This window comes from Fukomys damarensis, unplaced genomic scaffold (genome assembly GCF_012274545.1).
Source record: "Fukomys damarensis isolate Sample0158 unplaced genomic scaffold, DMR_v1.0_HiC HiC_scaffold_13, whole genome shotgun sequence".
NCBI lineage: Eukaryota > Metazoa > Chordata > Mammalia > Rodentia > Bathyergidae > Fukomys > Fukomys damarensis.
The window spans coordinates 1,834,710-1,846,998 of NW_022900925.1; the positions used below are offsets into that span (position 1 = coordinate 1,834,710).

The following is a 12,289-nucleotide window of genomic DNA, read 5'->3' on the forward strand; positions in this document are numbered from 1 at the left end:
CACACTCATGTTATGGTGTTTTTGATGTTGTGAACTCACCCCTACTGCTGTGCCCTTTGTCTTGATAGAGGCATTCAACTTATAGCAGCCTTCGGCCAGCCAGCAAAGGCATGACTCAACGCTTGGATATCCCAGACCTTCCTCTCTCAGGTGAGTTACTTTAAACATGTAAACATGAATTATTTTTGACTTATTTTTTGTGAGGTGACTTTTCATGAAACTGAACTTAGAAAAATAATTGGTAGTGTTTATTCCAACTGATTTCAGCCCTTAAATGTATACACTGTGGACTTTAGATCTACCTGTGCAGCCACCACAGGAAAAAGTATCTCTTGTTAGTTGCAATTCTTGATGTGCACAGATGAGAGAGAAATGCCACTTTTTTAAAATAAACCAAATCTCGAGAGAATGTCAAATCTTTAAAAAAAAAACTTTTAAGAAAAACATATGATTTTGAATTTATCTATTGCTTCTACAGTTGCTACAGTATACCTCTTTTAAGAGAGCACTGTCTTTGGGTGTAATTTTCTTTCTGTTATACTCTATTTTAAAAAGTTCATAGAACCCATTTTTATTCATGCTGCACCTCCTGTGCTGATGGCTGATGGATGTAGCTTTTTTAAAAGAGGGTCAAAAAGGTAGAGTCGCTTGGGTTTGACTCTTGGCACTGCTACTGACGGTCTACTTTGACTTTGTTGTGCTCTGGTTTCCTAATCTCCAAAATAGAAATAGCTACCTTGACTAAGATAACATATTTAAAACACTTAAGACCCAACCTGGTGAATGTGGGCATTTTTTAGCAGTGTTTGCCAGTTCACAGTCCCAGAATAAAAAGAATAATGATACTCTCAATGAAGTGAGTTATGGACTTTTTTATTTTCCAGTGCATATAAAAGTTATACTATCCTGTAGTTGGTTACATGTGCAATAGTAGCATTGTCTCAAAAATTTGTATACATAGCCTAATTAAAATACTTCATTGCTTAAAAATGCTAACATTCATCTCAACCTTTAGCAAAGTTATAATCTTTTTGTTGGTGGAGGGTCTCCTCCATGTTGATGGTTGCCAACTGATGAAGTGGTAGTTGTTGAAGTTTGGCATGGCTCTGGCAGTTTCTTAAAACAGTGGAATGTTGGGGCTGGGGATTTAGCTCAGTGGCACAAAGTCCTGAGTTTGATCCCTGGTACGGGGTGTGGGGGTGGGAGGGTGGAATTTGCCATATTGATTAACTCTTACATGAAAAATTTCTCTGTAACATGTGATGCTATTTGACAGCATTTTGCCCATATTAAAGTTTGAGTATAATTGGAGTCAGTCTTCTAAAAGCTGCTTTGTCAATTTAAGCTTATGTAATATTCTAAATCCTTTTCAAAATTTCAACATTGTTCACAGCGTTTTCACCAGGAGTGAATTCCATCTCCAGAAATCATTTTCCTCATCCATAGGAAATAATCCTCATCTATTAAAGTTTCATAATGAGATGGCAGCAGTTGAGTCACATCTTTTGGCCCCACCTGTGATTCTCTTGCTATTTCTATCACATCTGCAGTTAACTTCCACTGCTGAAGTATTGAACCTCTCAAAGTCTTCTATGAGGGTTGGAGTCAGCTTCTTCCAAACTCCTGTTAATATTGATATTTTCACCTCTTTGTGTGAATCTTGAATGTTCTTTTTTTTTTTTTGGTACCGGGGATTGAACTCAGGTCCTTGCACTTGCAAGGCAGGCCACCGAACCGCTGAGCTAAATCCCTGGCCCTTGAATGTTCTTAATATCTTCAAGAATGGTGAATCTCTCTCAGAAAGTTTCAGTTTACTATGCTTACATCTATCAGAGGAATCACGACCTGTGATAGCAGTAATCATACAAAATTTATTTTATAAATAATGAGACTTGAAAGTCAGAATTACTCCTTCATCCATGGGCTGCAAAATAGATGTTGTTGGCAGGCCTGAAAAGAAACACTTATCTCACTGTACCTCTCCATCAGAGCTCTTGGGAGACCAGGTGCATTGTCAGTGTAACCTTTTGAAAGAACCCCCCCCTTTTTTTGCAAGTAGTAGGTCTCAACATTGGGTTTAAAATATTGAGTAAAACCATGAGTGTCATCCAGGCTTTGCCTTTCCATTTATAGAGCACAAACAGAGTAAACTTACTGTCATTCTTAAGGACCTTGGGATGTCAGGATGGTAAATGAGCATAGAACTATGTGAGCTTTTTTTTTTTTTCACTTGTGGTGAAAGCTACATAGCAGAATTTATCCTCTTAACCTTTTCCAAGTGTACTCAGTAGGTAAGCTTTGGATCATAGAATTTGTGACCTCTTCTTTCTGTTCCATTAGCTTCAAAGTTCTGAAGAAACCATTATTTTGATTGACAAGATAAATACTACAGTTGAGACCGACCGCAACTTACTGTGGAATAAGTGGCTCATTGATATCCTTCCTTTTCCTTCCCCTACCAGGCACCTGTCTGGATGACTCTATTTACTGTAATAAAGAAAGGATTACACAGTGAAAATTGTTTGCTTCTAACCATTTCCAGCAATTGCTTGTCAACATTGAGGTCATCAGAAGCTGCAGGAACAAGAATTAATGTGCTGTTTTTGTTGTTCTCTTTAGTGATGTAAACACTGTTTTTCTCTGCTATTTAGAGCTAATTGGCCTCACTCCCAACTTCACTACCCATAATTGGTGACTGCGTGCTATAGAAGTATTGTTTTCTTTTGTGATTATTTGTGAGTCCACAGCAGGCCCTCATGTTGCCTGACTGTCATATATCTTTGAAGTAGTTATTTAATTATCTTAGTTACAGTGTCTTTTAGCAGTCTAAATCAGACAGTCTTGAAAATTTTCTCCTGTTCTCTACTTTTATGTTCTTTAAAAAATAACTGGAAGGGCCAGGATTTAGCTCAGTGGTGCCACCTGCCTCGCAAGCACAGCTCCAGAGTTTGATCCCTGGTACCAAAAAAACCAAAACAAAACAAAACTGGAAGTCAGGCATCCTAGCATATGCCTGTAATCCCAGTACTCTGGGAGGCTGAGGGAAGAGTGCTGCCAAGTGTGAGCCCAGGCTGGACAACTTAGTGACTTAGCAAAACCTTACCTCAAAATAAAAAATTTAAAAAGGCCTGGGATGTAGTCCATTGTAAAGGCCGTGGGTTTAATCCCCAGTACCAAAAATTAAAAAAAGAGAGAGAAAGAAATAGCTGGAGGATGCAGCCCATTTCATTATCTGACTCAGGACTCTAACAACAACAATAATAAAAAGTCTTTAAGTTATTTTGCATATGTTTTTACTGAGCCAATCCCTGTTATTGTAAGGCTTTTTCTCTAGTAAAATAGTTTGCATTCTTTTTCTCAGCTTTGTGTATGCTGCTGCCTGTGACCTGATAATCCTGTGTTATTTTCCTGCCTGCTCTTTGTTCTTTCTGCTGTCCAGTGATTAAAACAAAATTTCAAAGATTGCTGTGTTCATGGGCATTTGAACTGGATAGTTGCACAAACCTTTTAGAAGGGCCCATACTTGGCTTAATGCTCCAGTAAAGCCACCTTGAAGTTCATAATTTTGAACAAGGTATTGACTTGGCATTACATCTAGTAAATTATATACAGTAATTGGTCCTGCCTGAGGAATCTTTAGAAAATACCATGTCCCTATTTTTATTACCAATTCCAGGAAAATACATATACAAGCACATGCGCACACACACACACACACACACACACACACACACACACACACACACAATTTGTACTTGGAAATAAAATGAGAATTATACTTAAAAATCAAGTATTATGACCAGTCTCAAATTTCTCCTCTTCGGAAATAGGTGACTATGTCTTTGCTACAGATCTTCTGAAGGGGAGGACTGAGGACCTGAAGCCAGACCCTTACCTCCGAAAGAGTCCTTCACTGGAGTCACTAAGCAGACCCCCCTCCCTGGGCTTTGGGAGCACCAGACTACTGAGTGCCTCCACTGGGGGGTTGAAACCACCGAGCAAACTCAGGTACTATGTTTTAAACAGTGAGAAATCAAAAATACTGGGTTGGTAACCTTTTGCTTTTACTTCTGTTTTGTCTCCCAGGTCAGTTTATTTCTGCAAATATTTCCTGAATGAAAATGATTATAATATAGTACTAGCCAGGTACAGTGGCACACATCTACTCAAATCCCATCTACTCAAAAAGCAGAGGCAGGAAGATTGCCACTTCAAGGCCAGCCTGGTCAATTTAGCAAGGCCTTGTCTCAGAAAATAATATAGCTATAGCTCACAAATAGTCACAAAACAATACTTCTATAGCTGGGGATATAGCTTAGTGGTTGTGTGCCTAGGTTTGATCCTCAGTACTAAACAAAAGAAAAGGATACAATACTTGTTTTCATAGTATTGTGCAAAGTGAAATGAAAGACTGCTTTATATGCATGCAAAGTACTTGGCAGGTTGTTAGTTGGCTAGGGTTGTACAGGTGCCCTCATGAGCAAGCTATGGAACTAGACCCTAGGCTTTCAGAGGGCTAGGACCCTGCTAAAGCATACAGTAGGCTCTCAGTCAGTACTGACTAGGTAGATAGGTGAGTGACTGGGCTGTTAGAGCTGAAAAGGCATCCTGGGGCTCTGTTGCAAATAGTTTTCATTGCCAGTGATGAGGTTCATACTTAATTTGGTGAAGCGGTGGGAAACCGCTAAGTCTGTGGGATTTTGTTTTTGTTTTTGAGTAGTAGTTAATATCAGGCCTACTCTTTTAAAAAGATTAATCAGAACACAGTGGCATATGAAGAGGATTAGAGCAGAAGTTTTGAGATAAGTGTTTAAGGGGACGTTAGCAAGGTTGTGAAGGATGCAGTAGGAGAGGGAGAGAATAGAGAGGCAGGTACAAATCTGCCTTTGTTCCCATATCTTTGCCACCTCCTCCTTTTCAGTATACTGGTTCACCCAGGCCCAGCAAACTTCTTTCAGCTGTTTCCTTTCTCCTCTGTGTCCTCCCTGCTTCTCTAGGTTTAATGGTCTTTTAGGCCACTATATGCATCCTACTTACAAACCTTTCATGACTGTCATCCACACTCTTCATCCTAGTCTTCTAGCTGTGCCACAACTTGGCATCACCCACACTCATCTGCCAGAATCACCCAGCCCTTCACTCTATCCACTACTATCTTACTCTCTGACTTTGTAATATAATGTGAGCATTTCTGATTGCAAATATTTGTTTATAAAGTTCCAGCTTGAATTGCCTTCCTTTTTGTCCTCTCACACTTGTAAATGCTGCTTCTCCTTCAAGAGCAAACCTGCCATGAAGTTTGTACTAACCACCATGATAGTACCAACATTACTCTTCTCTGACTTTGGTGTCTTATGCTCCATTTGAGTCTTTAATTTCTATGCTGCTGTGCAGTACATGCCCTTGTCCTGAGAAAGGCTATAATTTGGTGGATAATAAATATTTTGTCTTACATTTTGTTATCTTTCATCCACCCTTGTCTGTGCTACACACATAGCATTTTATTCACTACTTATGAATGGGTAGGTAAATATACAAAACTGACTATATTACAAGTACGAACTTCATAATAAATGCTATAATTATCAACATGAGTATTATAAACAATGTATGAAAGTCTGAGTAAGTTCAGATCTTGTATTTTTGGGTGTAACCTACATTTGGACCCAAATAGATGAAGTCATGTGTTTCAAGGGTTGAGTATAAAGCCCCTCCTATTGTATATCATCTTGTTTATTTGCAGGAGATTTCCATAATCAAAACAGCTTTTAAGGACCAGAGTTAGTACTATTCTCAGATTGGTACCAGAAATGCCTACAAAAGACTATATATATTAATATGCTATGATATAATATAATATAATATACCTTTCATCATGAAAAGTGAATAAAATTAATTTATTTCAATTTAGCATGTTATTGAGATTAACCCATGGCAGGATAAAGATGACTTACTTAGAAGTTCCTAATGTGCACATGGTGGTGCACACCTGTAATCCCAGAACTTGGGAGACCAAGGTAGGAGGCCAGGTCTGTGCTACGTAGTGAGTTCTAGCAAGACCTTGTCTCAAAAAAAGCCACACACACATACACAAAAAGAAGTTCTGGCCTGAATTATTAAATATGGAAGGGGAGGAAGTCATACTTTCAAGAAAAAAATATTTGGTGTATGCCTCTTTTATTCATGCAAAAAATCCTTCATTTCAATTCAGTCTAATTTGTCAGGTGTAGTACCTGGATTCCAAGGGATGACATAAGGCCAGGCGTGGTCACCAGGTGTTTGTAGTTAACAGCTACTCTGACCAAAGAAACTCATGCAGGTGACTTTACATATCTTTCCACTGTGTGGTAAACCAGTCATCAAATTGTACAAGGCAAACTTAAATTCATGTTTGAACTGTTTTTCTTAAAAAATCCTCCTACCTGAGTTCATATTGCTGATCTAGAATTATCCTTCTTTCTAAAATCATTTAAAATATTTTTATTAAATATTGGATGGATACATTAGGGAAGTTTAAACTTTTCCTATGAAGTTTGTTAATCTTAGTGTATGAAAAATTGGCAGTAAATTAACAAGAAAAGTATATAATATCTATTAATGCAGAAATATGAAAGCCAGTTAAAATATACGCAACTCAAAGAGAAGACCGCCTATCTGAATATTAAATATTCTTTTCATAGCAGGTAGGGCAGTGAAGATGTAAGCAGTTTTAGAGGAATAGTATATTGTTTTTCAGGCAGATAAATGGGCCCAGAAGAACTGACAGTGGTTTGGGACAGAGATCTTCTTGAGTCTAGACATGATGTTTGACCCAGTCTTTTCTAGCAAAATTAGAAAATTTTCTAACACAATTAGAGTCAGAAGAATGAAAGCTGCTGTGTCCCTTTCTTGGTGGATCTGGTCAGATAGAAAAGAGTATTTTACAAAAAACCTGTTCCTGTGCTGAGAGAGGGAGAAACAAGGAATAGTCAGAGGGACCTTATGTTCATCAGCTTTTGGTCACTATAACAAATACATGAGATGTTCAACTTACAAAGAGAGGTTTTATTTGGCTTTAGTTTTTGAGGTTCTAGTTCATGATCAGTTAACCCTGTAGCTTTGGGCTTATGGTGAGGCAGCACATTAGGGCCAGAACTGCTTAGCTCCAGGCCGAGAAGCAAAAAAGAGAGCAAATGGTGGTCCACAGTTCCCTTTAAGGGCTTGACCCCAGTGACCTAAAGTCCTACCATTAGACTGCACCCCTTATCGCTTCTCAGCCTTTTGGCTAAGATCAAGTGTAGACTGCACCTCTTAAAGGTTCCACTTCCTCCCAGTGGTACCATTCTCAAGATTGAGCCTTTAATATGTGGGCCTTTGGGGTACATTCCTGATCCAAACTCTAGCAGACCCTAAATCTAAAACAACTTCTAAGGCCTCTCATTATATCAAAGCACCAGCCTGTGGGATCTCTTTCTGAGCCCCAGTGATACCAAAAAAATTAATATTTGAAAGACATAAAGAATAACAGTGAGACAGTGAGATCTGCCTCAGTGCCTACCTCCTGATTTAAGAAAAAGAAAACTAATGCTTGGGCTGGGGATTTAGCTCAGTTGTGCCACTGCCTGCCTCACAAGCGAAAGGTCCAGAGTTTGATTCCTGGTACCAAAAAAACCCCCCAAAAAAGAAAATGCTTTTGAAATTTCTTCTTGGACCTTTCTTTTTGTTTTGTTTTTGGTACCAGGGATTAAACTTGAAACCTTACACTTGCAAAGCCTGCGACAGAACCACTGAGCTAAATCCCCAACCCAGACCCTTTCTTAATTGTATTACCTCATTCCCTTCAAGGTAACCACTATTGTATGTTTAATGTTTATCTTTCCTTGCTTTTTTTTGTACATTACCACACATTTGCATCCCAAAACAATATAAAAATTATTGCATATTTAAAATTTTATATACTTGAAAACATTGTATTTTTTTCATTCAGAATTGTTCCTGCATACATCTGCAGTTCTTTGATTTTTATTGCTGTAGAGTATGATTGTATCACACCTTATGTAGACATTTGCCTATTGTTGTACATTGAGGTGGTTTTTGTTTTTGTTTTTGTTTTTGTTTTTTACTATTCCAAATATAGAGTTTTTCCATGAAGATTCTTGTATCTGTATCCTGATGATGTCTATCCTAGGAGTAAACCTAATTACTCTGACACAATTTCCTGCTACAGTGCATGCTCCAGAAAGGCACCTCCTTTGTAATCTCTCAACCACTTTCTTTTCTAGTACTGTGGTACATGATATTTGGGAAATAGAGTATTGTACAAAAATCCCATGGGATTGGGAAAATAAGGTACTATATAAGAATCCTACAGGAATATAGTTCTGATTTAATGATTTTCATGACAGAACTGGTGATCTTAAATCTCTTTTAACATTTGAATATTTTGACTAGCTAAAAATTTAATGCCAATATTCATAGAAAATAGTGCATGGGGCACCTGCACTCTTGTTCTCGAGATGCTGTTGTTTAGCAAAGTCACCTCAACTTTGGCTAAATCAGGTGCTCAGAGCTAAGTTGATGTTCCACAAATTAAGGAAAACAAATATCTCTTGGTGTATGGAAAGACCCTCTTTTTGAACCATTTGATTTATTTTGCTGATTTCCCCTTCTCTTCACCCCCATCACTTCTCATAACCAGCCAATCTGGTATTTTTAATATGACCTTCCCATCTAACTTTTCATGTTGCCTAGAAATAGGTGTAGCCTTGAGACATGTAGAGTGGTTTTGATGTAGTTGTTTGTAATTCAAATGATACTGTGCTTCACTAAACAAATAAAAGCCTGGCTGGCTAGATTTTAAAACAAAACAAAATTCCCTTAACTGTGTCCAGAGCAGTTTAGGTTTTCTTTTACCACATCAGATAATATAATTATTATTAATGTTACTGACTTGATTGTCTCATTAGTCTCTCTGAATAAAGCTAGGCTTTTGCTTTTGCTAGGCTTTTGCTTTTGCTAAGCTAGATATTTATTTTTTATATATTTGAGGGTTCCAGTATCTTCTTCTTACTATATATTCTTCTTTCTAACCAGTGTGGAAAGAAGAGACCCTCTGGCAGCCTTAGCCCGGGAATATGGTGGCTCCAAACGCAATGCACTATTGAAATGGTGCCAGAAGAAGACAGAAGGTTATGCGGTAAGGGAGGGCATAGCCAGTGGGATGGTAGTGGTCCTGCGTCAAGATATGTTCCAGGTGTGCACCTGCTTGGTGGTCCAATTTACATGTAATTGTTATCTTTCTATTCCCCTGGAAGGGCTGCCAGGGAGGATTTTGTACATGTGTGCTGTGCAAAGTCCCCCAGATGAGGAGGCAAATGGGACTAAAAGGCAGTCTACATACAGCCCACAAGCCATATCCCAAAATGCAGAGCTATGTCTCCTATAGGAAAGGGACCCCTTTTCTTTGCTCGTAGGAGGCATAAACTGTCCAAGCAGTGCCCCCAGTAGGCTGCTTCAACCTGGAAACAGCTTTTGCTAAGTCATTCTCTCAAAAAGCATACCTTTTCCTAATTACACAAAGGCCCCAAGAGGCTGCCTTCCAAAATTTTTACAGAAATTTTCCTTCAGTGGCTTTGAGAGTTGTTTGTACTTAAGAGTTTTGGTTTAATATTTAATATTTGGCTGGGCATGGTGGCACACGCCTGTAAACCCAGCACACAGGAGGCTGAGGCAGGAGGATCACTGTGAGTTTGAGACCAGCCTGGGCTACATAGTGAGTTCCAGGTCAGTCTCAACTATATAGTGAGACCCTGTCTCAAAAAACCAAAAAAAAAAAAAAAAAAAGATTAGACAAAGGAGCAATACCTGATGTAGGTTTAAGCCTTTTTATTATAAAGCACCATACACAAAGATAAAAGTGCATGAAATATAAATTAGAAATTCATGAATTATTATGAGGTGAAATCTCATCTAAAAACAGAGCTTTGCCAGTCCTCACAAAACTTTTATATTACTTTCCAACCATAACCCTTCACTACTGCAAGAAATGTCCATTGACCTCAGTGCTTTTTATTTCAGTTCTTTATGAAAGGATGTGTCCCTAAATATATGATGTTAATTTTGTCTGCACTTGTATTTTATATAAACAGAACAAAAAATCTATATAATATTTGGGTCTTTTTCACATAGTATTATTAGTAAGATTTATACATTTTGTTACATCTAGCTATAATTTATTTTCTTTACCATTTAGTAACCTGTTGTATAATCATACTATTATTTATCTACTATATTATTGATGCATAGTTGAGTCATTTCTAGTTCACGACTATTTTAAATAGTTCTGGTGTGCTAGAATTCATACATTCTTGTTCTTATTTGATATATACTTAGGAATGGAATACTCAGCCATATGGTTGGTATAGCAGACAGTACCAGATTTCTGAAGTAGTTGTATAATAAATGTCCCACTGGCAGTTTGTGAGAGATCTGTTTCTCTACATTCTCACCGACACTTGGTATTGTTGGTTTTCTTCACTCACTCATTTGGGTAAATGTGTGGTGGTATATTATTGTATTTTTGTTTTTGAGACAAAAATCTCACTATGTGTAGTTCACGCTGGCCTTGAACTTATTATGTAGCCCAGGCTGGCCTCAAACTTGTAGTGATCTTGGTGCCTCAGCCTCCCAAGTACTGGACGTACAGGCATGCACCACCATACCTGGCTGTTATTGTGGTTTTGATTTGCATTTTCCTGTTGGCTAATGAATGTAAATGTACACTAACTGTCCATTTGGATTGTCTCTGTAGAGGTGGAACTGCTCAGGTCATTTTTTTTGTTATGATATCATATATTTAAGGTTCTTCTGGGGATTTAACCCAGGACCTCATGCATACTAAGTACACACTGCACCTGAGCTACACACCTAACCCTTGCCCATTTAAAAATTGCCTTGTCTTTTTCTTCCTTATTCCTTTTAGGAGTTCTTTATATGTGCTGTACATCTTTGTCAGACAGATGTATAGCAAATATCTTCACCCCGGGGTGGTTTGAATTTTCACTCTTTTACTGAACATTTTAAATTTTAATTAAGTGTAATTGATCAAATATTTTCTCTATTGGCTAGTGCTTTTGTAAGAATCCAGAATGAGAAATATATTGTCCTATGTTTTCTTCTAGAAGTTTTACTATTCTACTTTTCACATTAGACAGATGCCTGTTTAAAACTGCTGGCTCCTGTGTTCTTTTACTGAATCTCCGCCATCACTTACCTTTATCTCATTTTGCTAAAATTTCTGAAGATGCTACCACAACATCCCCTTCCCAACCTCACACTTTGAGCATGGCAGGAACAGAGAAGAAAAGAAACTAGATAGTAATGAGGGCCTCTGCCAGCACAGATAGCTGAGAAATAGAGGTGAGATTCTCCTTGTATTGTTGGCCATTGTCTTAGTTACTTTTATTACTGAGACGAAATACCCAACACTTACAAGTTAATGGAGGAAAGGTTTATTTCAGCTCAGTCTGTACAGGTTTCCATTCATAGTCAGCTGGTTCCAAGGCAAGGTGGCATCAGAGAGGAGAAGTTGTCCATGGTAAGCAGGCAAGGAGATAGCAGAGCAGCAGCAACAATCTTGCCTTCTTTCTGTCCCTTTATATTCTGTTCAGGTCACACACCTATTACTGGTGTCACCTGTATCTAGGATGGGGCTTCCATTACCCAAACCCTTGATCCACATTCATATACCCTAATCCAGCCACCTTCGAAACTCCCCACCTATGACCACATGAGGTTTTTGGGGGAACATCTTGATACAAGCCACAGTCATCATTCAGTGTCTTTAACTTCAGAATCTACTCAGGGATATAAATATCTGGCATCAAAAAAGAAAAAAGCCAGGCATGGTGGGACACTCCTGTAATCCCAGGACTCTGGGAAGCTTGAGGAGGGAGGCTCTCAAGTTCAAACATCACCTGGGCAACTTAGTGAGAACATGTCTTGAAATTTAAAAATCAAGCCAGGGGTAGTGACACACACCTGTAATCCCAGCACTCAGGAGGCTGAGGCAGGAGGATTGCTGCATGTTCAAGGACAGTCTGGGCTACATGGTGAGTTCAAGGCCAGCCTGAGCTACATAAGAGAGACCCTGTCTCAACCCCCCACCAAAATTAAAAAATCAAAAGGGGTTGGGGAGTGCCTGGGGCTTCGATCCATAGTACCATACCAAAAAGAGAGAGAAAAAAAAAAAAACCTAGTCATGGGCTGGGAATTTAGCTCAGTGGTGCTGCCACCTGCCTTGTACCTTGTA

At 38.6% G+C, this 12,289-nt stretch overlaps 1 protein-coding gene across 2 annotated transcripts in view; it reads left to right on the forward strand.

The window, feature by feature from the left end:
- Positions 1-12,289, forward strand: part of Specc1 (sperm antigen with calponin homology and coiled-coil domains 1) — a 130,716-nt gene that overhangs the window by 58,310 nt on the left and 60,117 nt on the right. Inside the window, exons 8-10 of one of the 2 annotated variants that reach the window (XM_033762755.1) lie at positions 69-150; positions 3,831-4,008; positions 9,073-9,175. In XM_033762755.1, the coding sequence (XP_033618646.1) occupies positions 69-150; positions 3,831-4,008; positions 9,073-9,175 (363 nt within the window). The remainder of the gene's footprint in view (positions 1-68; positions 151-3,830; positions 4,009-9,072; positions 9,176-12,289) is intronic. The other variant, XM_033762756.1, reaches the window with a different exon arrangement.